The 25,244-nt window shown below is 38.1% G+C and overlaps 1 protein-coding gene across 1 annotated transcript in view; it reads right to left on the bottom strand.

The window, feature by feature from the left end:
• Positions 1–21,620, bottom strand: part of LOC131432704 (uncharacterized) — a 254,563-nt gene extending 232,943 nt beyond the window's left edge. The window contains exon 1 of the mRNA XM_058599150.1: positions 20,216–21,620. Within this exon, the coding sequence (XP_058455133.1) occupies positions 20,216–20,258 (43 nt within the window). The 5' untranslated portion in view covers positions 20,259–21,620. The remainder of the gene's footprint in view (positions 1–20,215) is intronic.
• Between the last annotated feature and the right edge of the window lie 3,624 nt (positions 21,621–25,244).

Below are 25,244 nucleotides of genomic sequence, written 5' to 3'. Positions count from 1 at the left end.
TATAATCCGTTTTTGGGCATATATTCTCTCAGCATCGGTTTTTGCAAAGTACTTCGAAATTTCAAATTATTTTCGGTTATTGTGGCTATGAACAGTTTCGTCCGACATACCAAAACCATCATTTCTGCTACTTTGCAGGACATTGCACGGGTGGAACCAAGATTTGGGCACTCTTCGACAAGTTCTACCTCTTCGAAACGATTCACTTCCTTGCTCACACACTGTTTCGACTTTAGGATGTATTTTGCATGGCATAATTGCCAGATTACTCGTTTTGTCGGAACATGAAGGACTCAACAGTACGAGAAAAATATTTATACCATTCTACTTCACTGATCGCGACCAATCATGTCCACGATCTTCTGAAATCAACTTTTACAAATCATTTCCATCCAAAGATAATTTGTGAGTGGTTCGAAGTTCACCTTGACAGTTACGGGTACAGAAATAAGAAGAACAAGTGCACATGAAAAAGTGTAGAAGGTACTGAAACAGGTAAAGAAAGTTCAAAAAATAGCGTAAAAAATACAGATAATGCAGGACCAAGTGATGAAAGTATGAAAACAAGTACAGAAATAAGAGAAACAAGTACAGAAAGTAGGGTATAAGAAGGTACAGGAGCAGGTTCATAAAATCCGGAAACTATTACAGAAAGTACAGGAACAAGCATAAAAATTATAAGAAAAAGTTCAAATTATACAGAAACATGTGCAGGTGTGAAAAGTACAGCAAAAATTATAGAAGTGCAGAAAATATAGGAACAAGTACAGAGAAAAAGTTTAAAGTTTGCAAAATAATGGCAAATGTTATCGAGGTAACAATTCAAAGTTTTTATTCCATGCATTCCAATCATACTCACTGAAATGTCATTTGCATTTATACGTCAATTTTGGAGTTTTGTTTTCACAAAGACAATGTGGCCGGTGCGCGCGTCGAATCACCATCGGTTTTATATATTTTTACCGAAAATGGAAAAACAAAGGTTTGAGTAAACCTGATATAAAAACCAGGTTCGAAACTGACTCGATTTTCAGTTCGAGAACGTTGAAACTAGGTTAAAAACTGGCTTCAGACAAACGGTTTGACAGCAGTTAGAGTGGAAACTGAGTTAGGTTTGGCATCGAGCGAAAACGACAGTAAAAATATAGAAGCATAGATCATAGAATCATATAGCGTTTTCGTTTATTGATCAGAGCAGCCCGACAGCTGACCCAGAGTCGCCCAAACAACTTTTGAGATGTTTGTTTTAGCAACCTGAGGTCGCTCTAGATCGGACTCCAATCGCGTAGTTTCGCTCTGAAAATTTTCTCGGGTCGCACCACGACATCCATGCGAGTTTGTTAATTTTTTTTCTTTTTTTATAAATTGTTGTTTTGACCACGTACCACGTGTTCGTTTTACTCGGAGTCAGAGTCGCCCGCGTGTAGGTTCAAAAACGAAAACGGTAATAGATCATAGAGCAACGATTCACAACCTGTTGTTTGCGATAAAGAAAAAGATGGGAACTACTTTCATAGAGCGTTATAACAACTTTTTTTTCAATTATCAATAAAACTGATTGAAAGTAGTTTTGATTTTTTACACTATTGCGCTACGAAGTGTGCAGGGATCCGCTAATGTCTTATATAATTATTATTATTTTTATTATTATTATTATTATTATTATTATTATTATTATTATTATTATTATTATTATTATTATTATTATTATTATTATTATTATTATTATTATTATTATTATTATTATTATTATTATTATTATTATTATTATTATTATTATTATTATTATTATTATTACTATTATTATTATTATTTTTTTATTATTATTATCATTGTTATTATTATTATTATTATTATTATGAAAAGAGAAATATTATATTTCCTGCAGTACTGCGACGAAAGAAGAGCAAAACTTACACTGCGACTATTATATTGTATCATAGCATATTATTTCATATATTAAATCGACAACGAGGAGGGGCAGAGAGTGCATCAGGGTATCTTACAAGTGAATGACTGGATGATGAAGTGAATTGTCAACCTGAGTCACGTGGGGGAAGCTTTGTGTTTCTCCCTGAAGGTCTGAAATAAGTAAGACGCACACTTCTAACAAATAAACCATCAGGCGGGTTTAAGCTGGTACAGCGAAATTCTTTATTATATGGCCGGATGTTCTTGGTGGAAGGCGCTGGGTCCTCAAACCCCATTTTGGCCTTCTTAACAGCAGCTATATGAAAGCTATCTGATAATCAAACTCGGATCTACTGTAAGTCAACCCACATACACTTATAATGCCTTGAACTGATGGTGACTTCACTTATACATACATACACATACAACATTTTATCCAGATCCGACTTCCGGTTTTGAAATTGGGTTAAGTGGAAAATATTCAATTTTAGTATATTTTCACTGACGATGGCAAACATAGATTTAAATCCCATAAACCTGACTGATATATTCTTCTAGTTTGCAGAGCTTGTTAGTTCTTGAGCATATAAACTCAATTCGGCTGTACTGAAATTTCATCTGGATCCGATTTCCGGTTCCGCAATTACAGAGCGATAGGTGTCGAAGCTTTCAAATCGTAATATAAAATGACGAGATAAAACCGGTAAGTGCTGTTATGGAAGAAAAAAAACACAACACGTCTTTACAAATGATTACTTTCCTCAGATATAGCGTGACCAATTTTCACAAGCTTAGCTTCAAATCAAAGACCTCATGGCTTCAGAATTTCATCAGAATACAACTTTTGGTTCCGGAATTACAGAATGCAGAATGTTAAAAATTTTATTTCACCACTTTAAGCGGCGGAGCCAAAAACGTAAATAGATTTCTAAACTGGGCTCAAAACTATTCCAACCGTTAGTCATTGTTAGTAGACGGTCTCTCAAGTTAATTCCGGCTATGCTGGCTCCCGATTTCCCATTCCGGCAGCATCGAAAAAAGTGTTTAAATACTCCAAAATGAAACTCAGGCTACTTTCTCAGTGATGGTTTGGCCGTTTTTCATGAACTTAGATTTAAGTAGAAGGTGTTATAATCCCAAATAAAATTTCTGATTTTCATCTGGATCCGACTTCCGGTTCCGGAACTACTGGGTTAAGCGTTTATTTTTTATTTTATACCGCTACCTAAAGCAACGAAGCAAAAGAGGGAAAATTTCTTTTCAATTAAGCTCAAAACTGTTCCGATTTGGAGGTCATATTTGTTGCAGGTGATACGAATCAACTTCGGCTATTCCGGTCCTCGGAATCTGGTTTCGGAAGTATTGGAAATAGTGATCAAAAACTGCAAAAAGAATCCTCCTTACTTTTCTTCAAGATGGCCAAACCGATTTTTATAAATTTATATATTCAAAGGAAAAGGCTTACGGCTTCATACAAATTCCCACTTAATGTCCATTTGTAGAGCATCAAAATCCACAAGGCTAGCGTTGGCGCAATACATTTTGATACACAATACACTTTGAATGACGATAATTCAATAATAGCTTGAGAAGGAGTGGCCCGAGAGGGCTGTACCGACGCATTGTCTTGAAAAAACGATTTTTTGGTTTTCAAGCGCTTCGATAAAGCTCACTAATACTTGTTGTCGATGGTGATCTTCCTTTTTCGAGGTAATCTACGAACAATATACATGACCTTCCACCTAAGCTTGTAAAAATCAGTCAAACCATCTCCGAAAAAGTGATGATAAGTGAGTTCAAATTTGGAGTATATGACCACTATTTCCGGGATTTCGGGATAGCCGGAATCGATTTATGTGGCCTTCTACTGACAATTTTAAATTTTACACTAATCACTCATTAACTCAGGAACTGAAAGCTGGATTTAAATGTAATTTAGGAACTTTGTATGGGACTACCAAACCTTTCATTTTAATTAATTAAGTTTGTGAAAATCGGCTAATATAAAAACACATTAATTTCGAATTTAAAAAAAAATATAGGATAAATTTTAAAATCTTCAACCGCAAAACATATTGCAAATAATTGAAATTATTCTTGGTGCGTAAAAAATTAATTTACATTAAAAAAGCATTTTTAAAGTGTAGGTCACGAATTGTTTCTGAATACACACCATAGATGTATGTTATGTAATAGCCGACTTATATCGAGATATCAAAATAAATTCCTCGACTTACAGCATCTATCGGATCTAATACCTAGTTGCTACTTTCTTCTGTATTCCACGCCATAAAGAACAAATGAATGCTGAAACTTTTCGATTGAAATGGATCACAGTCACTAATTGTATTATAACTTTTTATCGACAGTTTTTATCGTGTTAAGCCAGCTAAGAATATGCTTTCGCTACAGCACCCACCAAGTCGAGCATATAACAAGCGTGAACACCGCCGCGAGTGTCACCCGGTGCACGTTGCTCCAGATACGAACATAATACTAAATTACCCAGGACAGTCTCCCCACTCTCCGTGCAGCGGGAATCGGTATCCAACACTGATTACACGGTGTCGAAACGGCCCGAGATTGGGCAGAGCAAGTTTTTAGCAGAGGACAAAAATGAAAAGTTTTGATCGTAATTTAATTTGTGTAGCACCGGGAGATACATAATTCAGGTGAAACAATCAACATAAATTGTCAAAGTTAATAAATTCCCGTCCGATAATTTGCGGAGCTAGCACAAATAACATCTCTCAACTGTGCTGTTTTCGGATCCATACGGGAAAGGTTCGAGAATTGACCCAGGAAAAAAAGCTTAGTTGGTAATTTCAATGTTTGATTTTTGTCCATTTGAATAGAAAAGGTTGAAATTGTTTTTTTACTGAAAAAAATCATTATGGTCTATCTCAGAACATCTTGATTAATGATCAAAAGAGTACAGACTTTCGTCGTTAGCAACATTCCGAAATTTTAGGAGTTCATTTCAAAGGAAAACTTTTTCGATTAAATGTGCATTAATTAATTGAAAGCAATGTTACCGAAGAAATATCATCATATTCGTTAGTACTAACCAAAGTTAAATTTTTAAACTTAATCTAGCGAACTAATAGGCATACATGCTTAATGGGGTATATAAAAAGTTAAGGAGGGGAAGTAAACTAAGTTTAGTGATGTATTAAAGGTGTTTTAGACTAATTTTATTTGAAGGAAGCGAAAAACACTGGACAATGCGCAATTCAGGCCCCAATGTGGTTCTTAGCCTCTTGTCCAGTAACTCCTATCCCTACCTCCCCGCGGTGCCGGCTGGGGTACGAGCAACCATAGGAAAGATCAGGTAACCAACCCCGGTGGGACCTTGGTCGTATGCTGACAGGGAAGGGGGGGCTTGCCTTCTCTTTACAGAGAGCGAGCCTACCCGAGCGTCTGTTCCCCATGTTGGGGCGGCTCGAAACAGCGTCTGTTCTCCATGTTAGGAGCGGCTGATTACCGTCCTTGTGTCAGTGTGGGACTCTGAACAGTGCTGACAGGAGGTTGGTGCAGGCCTAACAAGCCGCCCGGAAAACATATGTTACGAACGATCAAGAAGGAAATACGACTCAGAATAATCGGCAAAGACCTACGCAACGAACAAAGGACTACGATTGGAAGCTTGGCACATGGAACTGCAAATCGCTTGGCTTCCCAGGATACGACCGAATGCTGCATGATGAGCTTCAAATCCGCGGCTTCGATGTCGTAGCACTGCAGGAACTTTGTTGGACGGGACAGAAGGTGTGGAAAAGTGGGCATCAAGCGGCTACCTTCTACCAGAGCTGTGGCACAACCAACGTTCTAGGAACGGGATTCGTAGTGTTGGGCAAGATGCGCCAGCGCGTGATTGGGTGGCAGCCAATCAGTGATAGAATGTGCGTATTGAAGATCAAGGGCCGTTTCTTCAATTACAGCATCATCAACGTGCACTGCCCACATGAGACGAGACCCGATGACGAGAAGGAAGCATTCTACGCGCAGCTGGAACGAACCTACGACAGCTGTCCACGGCGGGATGTAAAACTCGTCATCGGCGACATGAATGCTCAGGTAGGCCGGGAGGTAATGTACAGGCCCGTGATCGGGCTGGAGAGCCTGCACGCGGTAACAAGCGACAACGGTCAACGATGCGTAAACTTTGTAGCCTCTCGAGGAATGGTAGTTCGAAGCACCTTTTTCCCCCGCAAAGATATCCACAAAGCCACCTGGAGATCACCTGATCAACATACGGAAAATCAAATCGACCACGTTCTCATCGACGTCATCAATGTCCGCACTTACCGCAGTGCCAACATTGATTCTGACCACTACCTTGTCGCGGTTTGTATGCGCTCAAAACTATCGACGGTGCGCAATACTCGTCGCACAGGAACGCCGGGAATCAATCTCAAGCAGCTACGTAGCATTCGTACTGCAGAGGAATACGCGCAACAACTGGAGTTAGTGAGGAACGATACAGACAGGCACGGAACAGACAGAACAATGTTTTCCGGAGGAAAAGCGCCACCAGGAAGACCAAGATCGCGAAGCGATGGAACAGCTGTACCGCGCAAATGACACACGGAAGTTCTATGAAAAGGTGAACCGCTCACGTAAAGGCTACACGCCACAGGCCGAAATGTGCAGAAATACCAGTGGTAACCTTCTCACGAACGAACGTGAGGGGATCGACAGGTGGAAGCAGTACTATGACGAGCATCTGAATGGCGAAGCACAAGATACAGAGAACGGTACAGGAATCAATCTGGGTGCACGCTCAGCCGACGACAGATTCCCAGCCCCTGATCTGTCGGAGATAATTGAGGAGATCGGCAAGCTGAGGAACAACAAAGCCGCGGGCAATGACCAGTTCCCAGGCGAGCTGCTCAAACATGGAGGAGAGGCACTGGCTAGAGCGCTGCACTGGATGATTTCTAGGATTTGGGAGGAGGAGATTCTACCGCAGGAATGGATGGATGGAGTGGTATGTCCCGTCTACAAAAAGGGCGATAAGCTAGACTGTTGCAATTACCGCGCAATCACATTGCTGAACGCCGCCTACAAGGAACTCTCCCAAATCCTTTGCCGTCGTCTATCACCAATAGCTAAGGAATTCGTAGGGCCGTACCAAGCGAGATTTACTGGAGCCCGCACCACTACGGATCACATATTCGCAATAAGACAAGTACTCCAGAAGTGTCGTGAATACAACGTACCCACGCCTCACCTATTCATTGACTTCAAAGCGGCATACGACACAATCGATCGAGAACAGCTATGGCTGATCATGCACGAATACGGTTTCCCGGATAAACTGAGGCGATTGGTTAAAGCAACGATGGATAGAGTGATGTGCTACGTCCGAGTATCTGGGACGCTCTCGAGTCCCTTCGAATCTCGGAGAGGGCTACGTCAAGGTGATGGACTTTCTTGTATCTTGTTCAATATTACCCTGGAAGGTGTGATTCGAAGAGCGAGGATCGACACGAGTGGCACGATTTTCCGAAAGTCCGTACAACTTTTTGGCTTCGCTGACGATATTGATATTGTGACACGCAACCTTGAGAAGATTACGGAAACCTACATCGGACTGAAAGCTGAAGCTAGGCGTATCGGACTGGCCATAAATGCGTCGAAAACAAAATACATGAGAGGAAGAGGCTCTAGAGAAGAAACACTACGCCTCCCACCACGAATATTGATAGACGGTGACGATATCGAGGTGGTTGACGAGCTCGTGTATTTGGGCTCACTGGTGACCGCCGATAATGACACCAGCAGAGAAATTCATAGACGTATTTTGGCAGGGAATCGTGCGTACTTTGGACTTAAAAAAACCCTCCGATCGAGAAAAGTACGCCACCACACGAAATTGACCATCTACAAAACGCTCATTAGAACGGTTGTTCTCTATGGCCACGAGATCTGAACTATGTTGGCAGAGGACCAACGCGCCCTCAGTGTTTTCGAAAGAAAGGTACTTAGGACCATCTATGGCGGAGTGCAGATGGAAGACGGAACGTGGAGACGGCGTATGAATTACGAATTGCAACAGCTGCTAGGAGAACCACCTGTCGTACGGACAGCTAAAATCGGACGTCTACGACGGGCTGGGCGCGTCATAAGGATGTCGGAAGACAGCCCAGTTAAAATGGTTCTTAAATCTAATCCGACTGGTACAAGAAGAAGAGGAGCGCAGCGAGAAAGGTGGATCGATCAAGTGGAGGGTGATCTCAGAAGCATCCGTGCCTTGAGTGGCTGGCGACGAGCAGCCATGGGCCGAGTTATGTGGAGACGTATGCTTGATACAGCGAAGGACACCCCAGGCCTATAGCTGTTAGGAAAGGTAAGTGAAAAACATTTTTCTGTTAGTACTATCAAAGAAAACTTGAACAAGTTGAATTATAAAAAAATATTACAAATTATCAGAATTAAGAGTACCAATAGTCATCTCATTTTGCCGATTACTTTATCACAATTCATTGATTGAAATACAATCAACCTGATACAATTCGGCTCTAAGAAGCAATACCGCAGAAAAAAAAAATAGTACGAAAATTGTTCAATACTAATGTTATAGCGACACGAACAAACTCGAACGTTCCTATTTTCATCTTACCCTAAAGGTCAATCTATCGAACAGAAACAGCAGATCTCACTCTAACTAATGGTTTTCGTATGTGAGATCACTACTGGATCCATTATCATACACAAGTAAGCATGCATTATATCACTGAACATTTGCAGTTCTATTTTGACATGACTAATGTATAATTACACTAATGCTACAGGGTGGGCCATTTAAAGCGCAAGCTTCGGGCAAACCAAGGTCAAATCGACTAATGACATACCGCGTTGGAAGTGTCATTCCAAGACAATTTTACTATAGAACAGTACACACCAAAAAAACGCGCTGAAATATTTCAGCTCTACACTCAAAACGAGGCCAACTTTTGACGAATAATCATCGATCAAAATTATCAAAAATTATCGGTTCTATGCCACTGAAAACTCTCAATTAACATCCTCCATATGACCAAAAAGTTACAATTTTGTGTGGTGTTTGTGCGGATTTTTTCCAAGCCGATTTGTGCAGATTTTTTCCAAGACGATTCTTCAACACCGTGAACTGTTAATGGCGATCCCTATCGAGCCATGATTGTTCGTGAAAGTGGTTTGAATGGCCACTGGTTTCAATAGGACGGTGCAACATGCCATACAGCTTGACAATCGATTTGTTACGACCATTATTGCCCGGACGAGTCATATCGAAAAAAGGGTGATTTTGACTGGCCCCCGAGATCACCCGATTTGACGCCACCAAACTTTTTTTGTGGGGCTATTTGAAATCCAAGGTATACGCTGATAAGCTGAATAGCTCAACTCAAAAACAACATAAAGACTGTCCCAGAAAATATGGACACACTTTGATTTCGCTGTAAATAATTCACAAGTGTTAGATATTCAAATTTTATTCGATATACTGATAATATTAAACTACAACAAGAGAATATTATTCTCAACATTTGCTACTTAGCCATTGTATACTAGCTGGCGCACCTTCTTGCGAACGTTCCTCATTAAATTCCGTACAGACTTCTTGGCGACAAGTATTCGATCGTTGATTTCGAGTAGTGGCAAGAAGCAAGATCTGACCAGAAAACAACAGGATCCTTGTGGCTTCGAATCATGGGTAGAAGTCGTTTTTGTAAACATTCCTTGATGTATATTTCGCTGTTCATTGAAGCAGTGGTGATGAAGGGTTTCGAAATCTTACCGCAGCTACAAATTGCTTGCCAGACCATAGCTTTCTTACCAAATTTCTCGACTTCAATCGATGTCTCGGACTGGTTTAACACTTGCCCTTCTCACACCGTATAATATTGTGGGCCAGGCCAGGATTTGTAATCGAATTTCACGTAGGTTTCGTCGTCGTTTGATTATTCAGTTCAAATTTCCAGCAAGAATCGTATTGTACAGCTTTCGAGCCCTCGGCCTGATCAATGCTTCATGTTTCGGACTATGTTTTGGTTGTTTCTGCTTCTTATAGGTTCGAAGATTCTTTAGCACGAAGAACATTCGACTTCGAAGTGTCCACTTTTTTGGCCACATCCCAAACTGAAACCTCCTTCTTTTGCTCGAACGCCTTCAGTATACGTTTATCCAACTGAGGGTTAGCAGGACCTTTTTTTCTACCCGTTTTCGGTTTATCCTCAAAGGTGTTATCCTCACCAAACTTCCTGATTGCATTTCGCGCGGTTTTTTCACTTACTCCTTCCATTTTTGCTATCTTTCTCAGTGACAGTCCGCGTTCTGTGCACCATTTGTACACAATTTTTCGACGTTTCTCTGCTGAAAGTACACGCATTTCGAAACAAACTAATGAAAACGAATAAACAACTGCACAAGTGGTTAGAGAAGAGTGTAAACAACACGACGCAGCCATAAAAATTGGCAGATTCTGAACCATTGCAAAATGGCAGCGGTTTTTGGTTGCGTCCATACTTTCTGGGACAGTCTTTACAACGGGAAATCGCCGCCATATCGACACATTAGCCAGAACGATTGAAAACACCGAAAAAAGAGCACATTTTGTACTCAAGGCCAAAGGTGGCCATTTACGCGATATCATATTTAAAACCTTTTTTAATCTACCTAGTGGTGTAATGACGCCTTTCTCATATTACTTATATTTTCAAAAATATCAGATAATGTAAAAAAATTTTTTTTGGATCTTCAATAAAATAAAATACTTTTCGATTTGCTCCCGGTTCTCACAAAAACGCTTTAAAAGGCTTGTGCAGAACATTAGAAACAATCGACTCAAGAGCTCACGTAACTCCCAAACCTGAAAAACAGCAGACGTAGCTCATCAACCTGTAAAAAGTTCCTATTATCTTAATTTAGTCAAACACTTAAATCATTTTCAGTAACAAAACGATGAGCTGCATCCGGTATGCGATACAAGATTTGTATCATTGTATAAAAAATACATTAGAGTGAAAAAAAAACGGTTTCGATCAAACGCTCCACTGGTCAGTGGTTCGGCTTCCGTCGATAAAAGATACCGTCGAAGATAATAGTTAATAGATTCACTCTATACCAGTAGTGCTTCATTTCCACTTAAAATTGGCTTCACGAAAAAAAACAACCACTCTGCCGAATGTTCAACGAAAAACGTGCCCATCAATCACTGTCAATTTGGCGTGGCAGCTGACTGCGCCTTATTCTCGTGGGATGAACAGTTTGTTCAATTCCATCTTTGATTCTAGCTTCTAATTTTACATAAAAGTAGTTATAGCGCGCAACAGGCACATCTGAAAACCACTGAAGTTGTTCTCCGTTCCAGGCAAACACGCGAAAATCATCAACCGTACGTGTCATCGTTTTGTTCTGTTCGCTACCTACCTTCTGCAAACCATACATAGCAGCAGAATATTGCACTCCCAGTGTTCTGATGGCCAATCAAAAAGTTATGAGCTTTGTACAAAATTAAGGAGCATCGTTTGCCTTATCATCGAATATACATAACCAAACTTTCTGACAAGCGGAACGCGATAGAAATCTTCTTCAAATAGTAAAATTCATCCGAGTCGAGTCGGGCTTTGGTCGGAACAACCGGGGTGCGATAGTTGTTTTACTGGTTTTGCAACTTAGTTTAACCAACTACGGTAGATAGCATCTAACAATGGTCCCTCCCCTCTCCGCATCCCCGATAGAATGTTTGTCAAAAGTTATGAGTTCGTCGTTAGAGTTGATTCCAGGCAGTTCCTGAACATTTTTAAATTTATTGAACTTTTGAACAATGAATATAAAAGCGCTGTGCTGTGAATATCCGGTATGCTAAATATTTTAACGCCATGCAATGTTGGTCCCGCACAGTTCGTTCATTAAACGATTCATTGGTTGTTTAACAATAACTGTTTCGAACCAGGACCGACCGAGGAATATTTTATCCGTCGAGAATTGAGGGTTAGAGGTTTTTTTGAGTATTATTCATGGGAGTATGAATGAGTTTTACTCTGTTAGGATTTAAGTTGGTTATTCTGTCACTAGTGACATTTTAGCTCTTTTCTTTACATGATTTGTTTATCACTTGCCGTTGGGACATCATTTGCTCCCGCAATTCTGCAATTTTTGTTGTAGAGCAAATTGTGAACCTGCTTGTCGAATAAAAGGGAAGGGAAGAATTTATAAACTAACTTATAAACTGACATAAAGAGCGAATAGATTCAATTGAAGATTGCATCGATTTTTGACAGAATTTGCTTATAATACTATGTGATATTACATCTATATTTCTATATTTGCGAGCAGAAAAAGTTCGGTTCATTATCACTCGTGGAAAAATCAGTTCTGGAGATTCTCCAAAAAAAACTCAAAGAGTGAATACGCCTTTTAAAAATGTACCTTCTGAGAGAGTAATAAGTTTTTGATCGTGAATATCTCTTGTTGTATCTAACGAATCAACATAATTTTTGCTACATGCCATCGAAAATATGATCACAATTTTATGATAAAAATTTCAGTTGTGTGACATAATCTCAAATAATTCAAAATTAAACTTTTCTGGAATGTTTGGTATAAACGAGTATCAAAGAGGCACGTTCGCCTTTCATCATAAGGCACGTTTGCCTTTCTCATATTTTTTAAGCTCATAGCTCAGTGATCTGTGGAAGGATTTATATAATATAATCACCAACAGAATCGAAATTTTTCAACTTAAACGTGTACAGCAAAAGCATTGAAGTATTTCAATAGTACACTATTGAAAAACCTGTCTCATTTGACCCATGTCAACACCAGCCAGTCAAAACGCGTTCTGAGGAAGAGAGCAAAATATCTGCTGCTGTACAACAAATCGTTCGAGAAAAATGTTCCGAACAGTGCTTAATATCGTAGTGAGTTCCACAATTTGGTCCTTCTCAAAGGCAGGAATGAATCCCGTACAGCATCCTGATAGTTTCTTTCAATGAAATACAAATCCAAAATGAAATAATCGAAATTAAAATTCTGTATGCAGCTATTTTTATAGCCGTTAGGACCACCCATTAGTTAAAAAGCTACAAACGAAATCAGGTAAAAAGAAACCTCTTAAGAAAAATTGGATCAGTTTGGATTCTGTCGCCACTGCGAGCAGATGTTTTTTGTGTCGTTTGCAAAGCTAGTTTCGCTTCCGACAAGAGCGATTACGTCACAGCTGCCAGTCGTTTGCAATGGTGAAAAAACAACGAAGAAAGGACAACGGTGGGGAGCATCACACTAAATCAGCCGTTCTAATGGCTCTAAAAGTTTTCTAAAGAACTATTAGGACTTCTTGCTTGCAAATCGAAGGTAAAAAACCTCAGTTTAGTGCAAATCTGGAACTGTTTGATTAGATTTGTGCAATTTTCGCTGTGTGAAATTCACAGTAATCGAGATCAAGTGAAGCCTTCTTTGTTTTTGCGAAAAATGTCAAAAAGGGGAATGCTTGCATAATTCATACAATTGACCAACTAATTGATATTCGGAAGTGTTAAGGAACATGTCAGTTGTTTTCGTATTCACAACATCCAGTTATGTCTCTGACATTACACACCTGCTTTTTTTGGTTCCGGCTGAGTTTATTGTTGAAATAAACTAACTATTTATTACATGTCAACCAACGATGTGGTAATGCTATCGGCAATGTCATTTTTGATTCAATCCTGCTATATAACATATCTATAGCAAAACAAAAATTGATTCAATTTATCTATGTGCTTACTTATGTAATGATACAACTAAGTTTACTGTTGAAATGAACCGTAATAATTTTATTTCTTATAAAACAGAGCCATTTTTTCCCGCGCTAATAAAACAATGCATTTTTATCTCCCGCGGATAAAGTTTGAGCGCCTTTTAATAAAATTTTATCTGCTTCTTTCATTTCCGAGGGGGGGTTCAACAATTCAAGTATTGATAATTATGAATATTTTTGAAAATTGCATAACATTACTTAACACACTTTCTTCACAAAAAATATTTAATGCAGGATATCTATCTTGACCGGACTGATGGAGCACGGAATTGTTGAATGCTATAAAAATTTAAAGAAAATCAGAGCTTCATTATGTTATGTGAATAGCGACAAAACTGCTAATTATCTTTAAAAAATTCAAAATTAAAGATAATTGTTTTTTTTTATGAATTTTAAAACTAATATAAATCGAAATAAAAGTAGTATCAAAAATTACCTTGTAAATAAGTTTGAAAGAAATCATTTTATTCGTATAATCAAACAAAAATGTATGATAGCAAAAGCAAAAGCGCAAAGCAAACGCGTTATTTGAAATAAATAAATTTAAGGTAATTTATTTCAACTAAAAAGTTTGTGAATTTAAAGCGTTACAATTATTAACTTTTTATAAAGTTCGTTGATTTATAACAAATTTTTCAAATTGAAATTGTTTGTCCAGAAATTGACAGGAACGCGCAAGTAAAATATTTGTTATTTCTATCAATATATTGATTAAAAACGAAAGTAGCGACACTGAAAAAATGCGTTTTAGATCGAACAGGAACACTCGCTTTTTTTCCCGTATCACAAGTTCATGCACTCTTTTGTCTATCTTTACTGCACCTAGTAGGGTAAAGTGTTATAATATGCCCCCTTAAGAAAACATTGAGATATTTCTAAATGTACTGATATATTTTCTTCGAGAATGTATTTCTTTGCAATACGTCTGAGGAACATAATTTTCAGTGATTTCGGAAGAAGTGATGAGTATTGATTGATACAAACACATTTTCCAAAACGACCACATTCTCAGTTTTTTCGCTTGCCGTTGGCATAATGCCCCAGCAACCGTATAATATGCCTCACAACAAATCAGTGGTATGTCCCACAACAATGATGCAATATACCCCTTGAAATGTCGGTATAGAAGAAAAGCAGATAAAGAAGATATTCTTTGCATCAGAAATCAATTGCATAATCAATTAATTACAATTGGAAACCAACATTTTTTATCCTCCCAACGCTACTTTTTGTTTTAATAACCGTTATAAATCTTTAAAACAATATTTTAACTAGAAGCATACTGTTGAATCGAAGGTGGGGCATAATGTCCATAGAGTGATTATTATGAGAAAATTCGTATATCAAAGAAATGGCTTTGTTTCTCTAGATATTTATACTGTAAATAGAGACATTAGCACTGCTAAAAGTTAATTACTAAGTTGCAACCGACCATTAGACGTTTAACACGATTAGATTGCTTGTTTAGTCGAAGCTAAACCTTACATCGAAAAGCTATCTAATGATATTTTCAGTTTTTTTATATTTTCCAGTAAACCACAACTGCCAAATTTGCATACCAGAAAGATCTAACGAAAAGATAACATTAGAGATAAAACTTTTGTTTAGAAAAGTCTTGAATACTTAAAAAAGGAAGGGGGCGTTTTGGCCAGCTTTATAACACTTTCCCCTAACGGTTAGATATGGATTGATCGACTTTGGTTGAGTTTTTTTTCATTCTATTAATATAATCATGGTGATATGATGCATCCCTAATATCAATACAAACTGAAGTTTTCAGAAATGACAAAATTCACTGGGAAAAATTTATTTTCATGTTTTGTAGTATCAAGCAGCAGTATTTGTTATGTTAAACAAGATTTTCTTTTGCCACTATTTTAATAATAAAAAAAATCGTTGCATGAAACAAAAATTTAGTTATTTTTAGAATTTTTTTCTCTGCGTGCAAGTTGATTCGTGCAAGATGTAATTATTATATTTTCATAAACGAAAAAATCCCAGCTAAATAAATAATGTAAATAAAATTTTCGATGCACGTAGGGTGTCTGATAAGTGAATCAATAACAATTTGATAATTTTAGGCATTCTCAGAGAGCGCATGATGAGTATGAAAAAACAGTATTTTGTATCCTTAGGGCATCTAATGATAGGTGATAATGAATATTAAAGAAGCATGTAAATCAATGTAGTTGGTCAATTCCTATGCGTGAGAATGTCTAAATTGGTGAAAATTTACAATTCGTAACCTTGAGGAATGCTCCTTTAGCAGTTCAGTTGAGAAAAACGAGGGTGGGTAATATCAGAGACATAGCTGAATTAACATAAATACGAATAATTTCCTCTGATTTAATGCATTTTCCTCGAGGGCAAAGCATCTACATGTTGATATTTATACTTTTTTAAGCGAACTGCACAATACGAACGGTTCGCAAAATAAATCCCATCGTAATGTTTTCCCTCGCCAGAGTAGGCACTGCGTAAACTGCGAATGGCGTACAAAGTCAATATGCAAAATTTCCAATTTTCTAACACCAAAGGAAAAAAGTATCGCAGTAATTATTTGCGAAAAATGGTGCAGACTCTAAAAAAACCGATGGTTAACCGTCATTTCGATACTTCACAATATTGATGATATTTCTCTCGAATGTACAACACAGGAACAGAAAATTTTTTGTTCTCCCTTTAATATTGAAATCTGAAACTGAATGCTTGGTATTATATCTTCAACTGAATTTTGAACTTGTAACTTTATTCAAGAACTGACCAATAACCTACAGAAAGAGGTAACGCATGTAACGTTTCGTAACAGCTATAACACACAAAAAATTAACGCATGTAACGCTTCGTAACACCTAAAACGTACAAAAAAGTAACGCATGTAACGCTACGTAACACCAATAACACACGAAAATGTAACACTTCATAACACCTATAACGTTCAAAAAAGTAACGCATGTAACACATCGTAACACCTATAACATACAAAAAAGTAACGCATGTAACGCTACGTAATACCTATAACACACGAAAATATAACACTTTGTAACACCTATAACATACAAAAAGTAACGCATGTAACACTTCATAACACCTATAACATAGAAAAATGTAACGCACATGTAACGCTTCGTAACACCTATAACACACGAAAATGTAACACTTCTTAACACCTATACCGTACAAAAAAGTAACGCATGTAACGCTTCGTAATAATAATAATAATCAAATCCTTTCGTTTCTTTTGCATATCGGAACAATTCCAGTACCATAAAATATATAGTTAGAGAAAATAATAGGTGTATAAATAATTGACCTATCAGAATATGCGTTGGAGAGCTACTGTTTCATACAGCTTCAAAATCAGCATGTGTCATTCTGCTGAAGCGTAAACAACTATTCTTTGTGCCTTTATTACATAGAAAGGTTGTGCTATCACTGTGAAAACCAATTTTACAAATAAGTTACTCTTCAATATGTTAAAATTGGGATGTCAAAACTCTTGTAACGAATGTAAATCTTCGTTACGCCTCTAACCTACGAAAAAACAACGCATGTGACACTTCGTAACGCCTGTAACTCACAAAAGTGTAACGTACGTAACGCCTACAACTCACCAAAATCTAACGAATGTAACGCTTCATAACACCAAAAACTTATAAAGTGTAATACATGTCACCTTTCGTAACACCTGTAACTTACAAAAAGTAACGCTTCGTAACGCCAGTAACATACAAAAGGTAACACTTCATAACGCCTTAAACTTACTAAAAAGTGACGCTTGTAACGCATCGTAACGCTTGTAACTAACAAACGAGTAACGCTCTGTAACTTATATAACTCATAAAAAGTAATGCGTGTAACACTTCGTAACGCCTATGACTCACAAAAAGTAACACATGTAACGCTTGTAACTTACAAATGAGTAATGAAGGTAACGTTTCTTAAGGAGGGAAAAGGGTCTAAATGATGAAAAAAATCATTATTTTTGCGAGCTTTTTCAGAATTATCTTTCAAAAAATAAAAACCAAATGTTTTGCATGATAGGAAGCATCATTCCAGTGTTGGTGATTGCCGAAAATTTGACAGAAGCTGCTATATTGCTATCTATATTGTATACAACATTTTCAATCCGGTAGAAGATGCTACAAGAACTCGAGTCTCTCAATGTATGAACCGCGAGAGAATCTTTCTACATTTCTTCGCTCCACTTCATACTCTGAGTATTTCACGGCCCATGAAAAAATATACAGTCTGATAATGATCGTTGCTGTGTGGAATTTCCCAAGAGAGGATCGCAAGTTGACAATTATCGCAGAAAATCGAATCGATGGTTCAACTTGATGTTTCTCATACTAGGTTGCAATATTTCAAAACCCTTGTGTGGAGCATTCACATACATTTTCATAGACACAACTTATACAAAGGTTATATGCACATAGTTAGAATAAGCGGCAATAGTAAAAGATTCTATCGCAATTATCAACTGCCGTTTCGGATCGCGAAACGAGAATAAGCGACCGTTTGTTACTTCAGAGAGGATCCCCACAGCAGCGAGCTAACCTTTGATTCTCAGACAGGTCATCGAGAGAAATTCGCTCTCGCACTTGTGTCTATTCTATGTTAAATGAGCCATGCCGGGTGTTTGTTGTTGCGATGATATTAGTTTCTCTTTGATGGCACTGATTCAATCGTGTGAAGAGTGAAGAGTGAACGTTCTTTGATACGATAAAAGCCATCCTTGGTTGAGAATAATATTCTGTTGTTGTAGTCTAATATGATCAGTATATCGAATAAAATTTGAATATCTAACACTTGTAAATTATTTACAACAAAATCAAAGTGCGTCCTTACTTTCTGGGACACTACTTTATTATACTGCTTAAACTTTAATTTTTTGACATGCACCAAACAGTGATGTTCGAGCTCAGCGCACGAGTTGATGTATACCTGTTGTGTGTGCTTATGAAGCTCATGTGCTGTGCTTTTTCAAACCAGACTCATGAGTGTGTGCTAGCAAGAAAAGAGAGCTGAATCGATAGAGCTCGTGGCTCGTTCAAATACGAAACACGCGAGCTAACAGAAAACACGCACACTAAGTCTGGATAAAAACCCACCAAAACCCTCCCAGCGCGGTGTATATGTTTTTTTTTACAGCAGTACCATTGTGGTTGGTAATAAAAACCGCAAATACTATTTTCATTCAATAATAAATTTATAATGACAATAATAGCGATTGTAAAAATTCGATCACAAAGCATGTATCATGCAGCATTTTTAAAATATATCATACTATATTGAATTTCACGCATAGAAGAAAAAGGAGCGTAGGGTACAGCAAATACATAAATAAGCCCTCAAACGCTACGCAGCTTAATTTTGCGCACCGGTTATGTTTATTTATCAAATTCATGATAAATAGCGTTTAATAGGGTTTAATCGAAACAGTGCACGAGAGTAAATCAACCTTGGAACTAAAATAGTCTTTTGTTTCTATAATCAGTATTCAAAATATTTTTTTAACATTACATACAATTCTCCTTTGAATGATTAGACGATGGTTGCAATATTGAATGCTCTGAATATTGATTTTCTCTAAAATTCAGGAAAGAATACTCTATACCAATTAATTGATATATTGAAGTGGTATTGACCATAATAGCTCTTACATGAGGTAATATTATAGTCAATATTCAATGTTGTCAATCCTTCGTCAATACGTCATTCCCATTTGAATGACAAGACAAGAGCGGACACTGTGTGCCTAAAAATAATATTATATTATTGAATAAAAAAAGAACGAACACTCAAGTCAGCACATGAGCCAGCCCACGAGTCAGCTCACGAACTAGAACCCAACCCAGCTCATGAGCGAGCAGACGAGCCAGCACACCAGTTGAATCGCGAGCAGGTTCTACGAACACGACACACGAGCGTGTGCTTCAGATTTCGAGTGCGTTTTTCCTGCTAGCTTGCGTGTTTCGTATTGGAACGAGCCACAAGCTCTATCGATTCGGCTCTCTTTTCTTGCTAGCACACACTCATGAATCTGGTTTGAACAAGCACAGTACACGGGCTGTATGAGAACTGGCTCGTGTGGTGAACGTGTGCTGGGCCATCACTGTCAGAAAACATTCTTTATAAACTTTTGTAAAGATTGAATGAATAATCTGAATAGCAGAACATATAATTTTTGAAACAGTTAACTCAATATTAAAAAGAAAATAGAGATTATAAATAATTACATTGGTGAAGTCTTATAAGAAAGCGTAAACAATCCTGCTGGTGTCTCATGCGATATGTTTATACGATTATGTTTATATTCGCGACCTGACAAATAACCGGAATTGTGATTGATGACTACAATTGCAAGCAAAACCAAATGCCATTAATAATGGACACAATCCCGTCAAATGCTTTGAGATGATACGATGTTATATATTGTATGGTTTCAATGGATTGGAAGACTTAGTGGTGATTAATCAGATCAAACATCGGAAATCAAGCACGTGTCCTACTTACCGAACAATACTGCTAGAATCCTGACAGAGCTTCTCATGTCCATCTCGGGAAAACAGAACGATTTGTCAATCGCCCGGCAGCAATGGGACTAATCCTTCCTTGAAATCGATGAACGATTGTGGACAGGCGACCGGAGCTCAAGCTAATGCTTCCAAAATGAAAAGCACTTCACTTCACAAAGCGCTGGAAAACACTCGAAAAAGCGCGTGCTGTAAATGATTGTTGTTGATTTTGATGAGTATCGACGAAAGGAAACACTGTTATGCTTGTACTATTATTTAGCTGCGATGCCACTCACTGGATAAAACACATCTATCAAAGATGATATTTTCGTTTCACTCCAACCACTAAATATTTAATCGCTTCTGATGTACACTTCAGCTCACACTCCAATTTGATTTGAACTCGGACACTCGAAGCTAGAAAGCGACTGCTGAATTTGTATGTGCCTGTTGGGATAAACACGACCCGAACATTCTTCGTCGAATCGTATACAACGTGAGAGATGCTGGAATTTTAAAGTACCGTTTCGAGTAAGATGTTAAATCATTTTTTTAGGAATCGTATCTATTCGAATTTTGTAGGATGAACAAGTTCAGATTCTCAGAAAAAAAATTTTGCGAATATTTTTGCTACAAAAGCTGAACAAGTAATCTGATAACTATTAACACTTTTTTTCCAGTTACTCCCCACTAATGGCATACAGAGTAGCACCGCCACAAAAAAAAATATGCATCCACTCACCGACAAAATTTATCGGCACAAAGCTTCATCCCAGCACAATTCAAATGCTTTTTCACACTTCCGAGAACGACGAAAACTGCCAACCTGGTAGCCTGCCAATCAGCTATTATTTATTCACAAATCAATTACACTTCTTTGACGATCTGTGAACTGAACTGCCAGTTGCCTTTTTTTATTATTATTATTATTCTTTCATCCGACTCGCACTGCAACGAGCACACTTCAATTGACTATATTTTCAATTCGTTAAATTCACGTCACGAAAGCATTCACACCGTAATACCGGTAGTTCGACAGTTCGGCCAACAGAGAACAGCCTCCAGGGCGGGAGCCGGTTAATTTCACACATTCACTCCATTGACGGCTAATGGCAGGTATAAAATTACGCAGATCACAGCAGCCAACAATCTATCGCGGATCGGAACGCGTCAATCACCCCTCGGTGTTGATATGGGCGAAAATAAATATACAGCCTCGACTGCGATTGCCAACAGAAAACGACGTCCTCACCTAGTGCCGGTTCAAATTCTACTAGCTGTTCAAAGGTTAGAACATTGGCAGTAGCAGCAGCAGCAGCAGCAAGCAGGTCAAACAAACATCCAACGCCTCTTCCCGAAGGCGCAATGTGGGCAACTTCCTCCAGTGCGAGAACAGTCTGAACTGATAGTACCAGTCCAGTTGAAAGCCAAAACACGCTACCCTCCTTTGATACCCGCCTCAGCAGGCGACGACGGCGGTTCAGGTCGACGCGCAATGTGATAAACATATGTTTTTGTGTGAGATCAGAGAGAAGACGACGAGAGAACTGAGCGAGAGTGAGAGTTGTACCGAAGCTCTCAGAGCTCTTGAATGCTGGCGCGCGAAACATAAAATGCTGTCAGATACTGTAAGATTTGCTCCTCGTGGTCCGTGTATCATTATGTTCTATGTATTTCTTGAAAACCGATGGATATCCTCACTCGGCGGTCGAATTGGTATTTAATAGGTAGATTTGAATTCGCTTACTAATTTATTGTATTGCGCGACGAGTTTTGACATTTAAAATGCCTTATGTCGTTTTTGCTTGATGCCAAACCTAACCCTGTTTCCACACTGACTGCTGTCAAACCATTTGTTTGAAGCTAGTTTCGAACCTAGTTTTAACGTTGTTGAACTGAAAATCGAGTCAGTTGCGAACCTAGTTTTTATATCAGGTTTGTTTAAACCCCCGTTGCTAAGTGCGAAACCAACAAAGTTTCGTGAAAAGTGTTTCTACCTGGGTCAGTTTCAGTTTTCTCAAGCGAAAACGACATTACTCTTCAATATGCGGGGTCGGGTTTTAATTAAAAATCTGGCTTAATCCACCTTGTGGTGGATTGATGCCTTTCTCATATTACTTATATTTCCAAAAAATTCACTACAAGATTCTGTCAAGAAGTTTTTTTTAATCTTGAATAAAATAAGATAATAAACGAACATAACCTTTCCAACTTGTTAACAGAATTTTTCTTTATTTTGCATCATCGCACTAAATGATTAAACACATTTCACTCAATAGATCTGGAACCGGAAGTCGGATCCGGATAAAATTAAACAGCCTAAGTTTGTGGAAATCGATCAAATCATCTCTGAGAAAATTGAGTGAGTCTCGATTTAGAATTTTTGACCACTATTTTCGGTACTTCTAGAACTGGAAACTTGGAACCAGTATAGCCGAAGTCGGTTCGTTTAATAAGGAACTTATATAGCTTACAAATTGAATCAGTTTTGTGCCAAATCTAGAATAATTTAACCCTTTTTTGCATCGTCGCTCTAAATAACGGTGTGCAGTTTTGAACACAAAGTAAAGTCTTGGCATTACATTTCTTTTGTGGAATTTGGCCTTTCTGTTTCAAAAGACTTCGCAGCCGATTCTTAGTGTACAGAATCATTGCATGGCTAGTATTATGGATCCTACTGACACTAAGATCCTTCCAGGTCGGAGCTCGAACATACGACAACTGGCTTGTAAGACCAGCGTCCTATGCATTGAACCGTCAACCCGGGACAGTTTTGAACACACTTTACCCTATGGAAGCATGATGAAATTCAATAGCAACCTACGAGACTATGAGATTATGAGAGTGACATTATTTGACACATACTCACACACCTACATACACACCTACATACACACAGACATTGCTCAGCTCGATGAACTGTGTCGAATGATATAGAACATTTAGCCGACGACACGACCAGGCACTCCGAAGAAAAACTGACAAGGAAATTGTCCGTTAACGATTCACCGCCAGTTACCGCAAATATAGCGACCCCTTGATAATGATGAAAATAACCTTTTCGAGCAACACTGTTTAAGTTTTCCAGGATCTAGTTACCAAGGATCCCCAGAGTAAATAAACAAACAATTTTAAACGCAAAAGATACGAGAAAGCATTTTTCACAGATTTTGTTGAAATATAGTATAAAATATCTGCGTGCATTTCAAGAATAGAATCAGTGACTTCTGCATGAAAATTTAATGAAGGGTGGTAACTTTCCATTGTATGCAATTCAAATGCTAACCAGTCAACATGTTCTAGTTTCAGGCGTCTCAAAGACGGGAGTTGCAAATGGGTTTGTAAGAAACACAATTCATTGTCAAGCAATAAAAATAATGCATTTATCGTGAGTTTTTCAATGTTCTGACGATTACGATGTAGGATACGGCTACAAAAATCAAACAAGAGAATGAAAAAGTAGGTACTAGCTCAATTTGTTTGAAGTTGTCAAACAATCTACTTTATAATTCTTGTTGATTTTTTCATTAAATGACCTTAACAATAAGTAAAAATTTCTTTTGTTTGCTGTCTTTTATTTCAATTACTTAACCATTTCCATGTTTTGTATCATCGTACGTAGGATGCCCGATCATTTAGACTACTAAGTACTTGCCGTACTTAAGAGTTTTCTTCACGAGCAAAACCTCAGCTAATGTTCCCAGTTTGACTACGTTAACGCACAAAATTTGCTTCTTTTGCCAGTTCTACTCGATAATCAGCTGGCATGACTCGTGATCGATCACGGCATTTCGAGTGAGGCATTTCGGCATAGTTTTTTTTTTTTGCTTTTCTCGTCAAACGAGATTCATACCGAAGAATTTGATCTACAATGAAGTGTAAAATTGAGTTGAGTAAAATGTTCATTCAAAGCTAGTACTTGCGAACATGCCATTTTCTACCGCCCGTTCTTGCACTATGTACATCTTGTCGAACAGCTGCTCTATGCTCTATATACAGTGTCTGCTTTTCAGGGGGTGCTAAACGAAACCAAGTGCCAAGCAGATCCTAGGGATAATGTAACCAACCGTCCGCATTTCTTTCGGCTCGCAGAAACCTCAAAATTCGTTTTTGTTTTGAGATTATTTATATAGCATGTTTCAAATAAACAACATATGTAACCATGGTTCTGGTAATTGTTATTTAAAATCAACAGTTTTCGTTTTTTGTTGCCAGTTTCAATAGTTTTTCAATCAATTTCGTTTTGACATTACCAGTTACTGAGAGGTAGTTGAATTTACGATACAGTTTAGATAGACGAGTGGCAGGTCGTGTCGTCGATTTAGCCCTCCGAGTCAATTTTCGCTAGTCAATTTTACAAGTGATTGCATAAATTTTCTATATGGGAAAGGCAATTATTGTACTTTTATAGAAAAGCATCCTTATCATGATTTTGTGACAATACTAACAAGTAGGTACAAATTGAACAAAAGATTTACACATTTACCTTATGATCAAAAAAGAACCGGAATTTTATTAAAAAAAACGCAAAATTTCAATTTTTAATAAATTTCTTTATTATCGCCTTCAAAGTACCCTCCTCCTGCGGCAATACATGCATGCCAACGCTTGATCCAATTTTCCATACAAGTTTTATAGGCCGCCGAAGATATGGCCTTTAGTTCACGCAGCGAATTCTCTTTTATGGTCTCTATGGTCTCAAAACGCGTTCTCCGCAATGGCAATTTGAGTCTGGGGAAGAGGAAAAAGTCACACGGGGCCATATCAGGAGAGTACGGTGCTTGGTTGATGATATTGGTTGAGTTTTTGGTCAAAAATTATCTCTTTGGCCACATCAACACGACGCTGTTTTTGAATGAAATTCAGTTTTTTTGGCACCAGCCGAGAAGCGACGCGTTTCAAACCCAAAACATCAGTTAAAATATGTTCGGCTGATCCATAAGAGATGCCGAACAAAACAGAAATCTCTCTAATCGGTACAGAACGATATTGCAACACGATTTGCTTCGTCGATTCAATGTTTTCTT

Source organism: Malaya genurostris, chromosome 2 (assembly GCF_030247185.1).
Source record: "Malaya genurostris strain Urasoe2022 chromosome 2, Malgen_1.1, whole genome shotgun sequence".
NCBI classification, from domain to species: Eukaryota; Metazoa; Arthropoda; class Insecta; order Diptera; family Culicidae; genus Malaya; species Malaya genurostris.
Note: the sequence above shows the minus strand (reverse complement) of the source record. Positions and strands in the feature narration are given on the sequence as shown.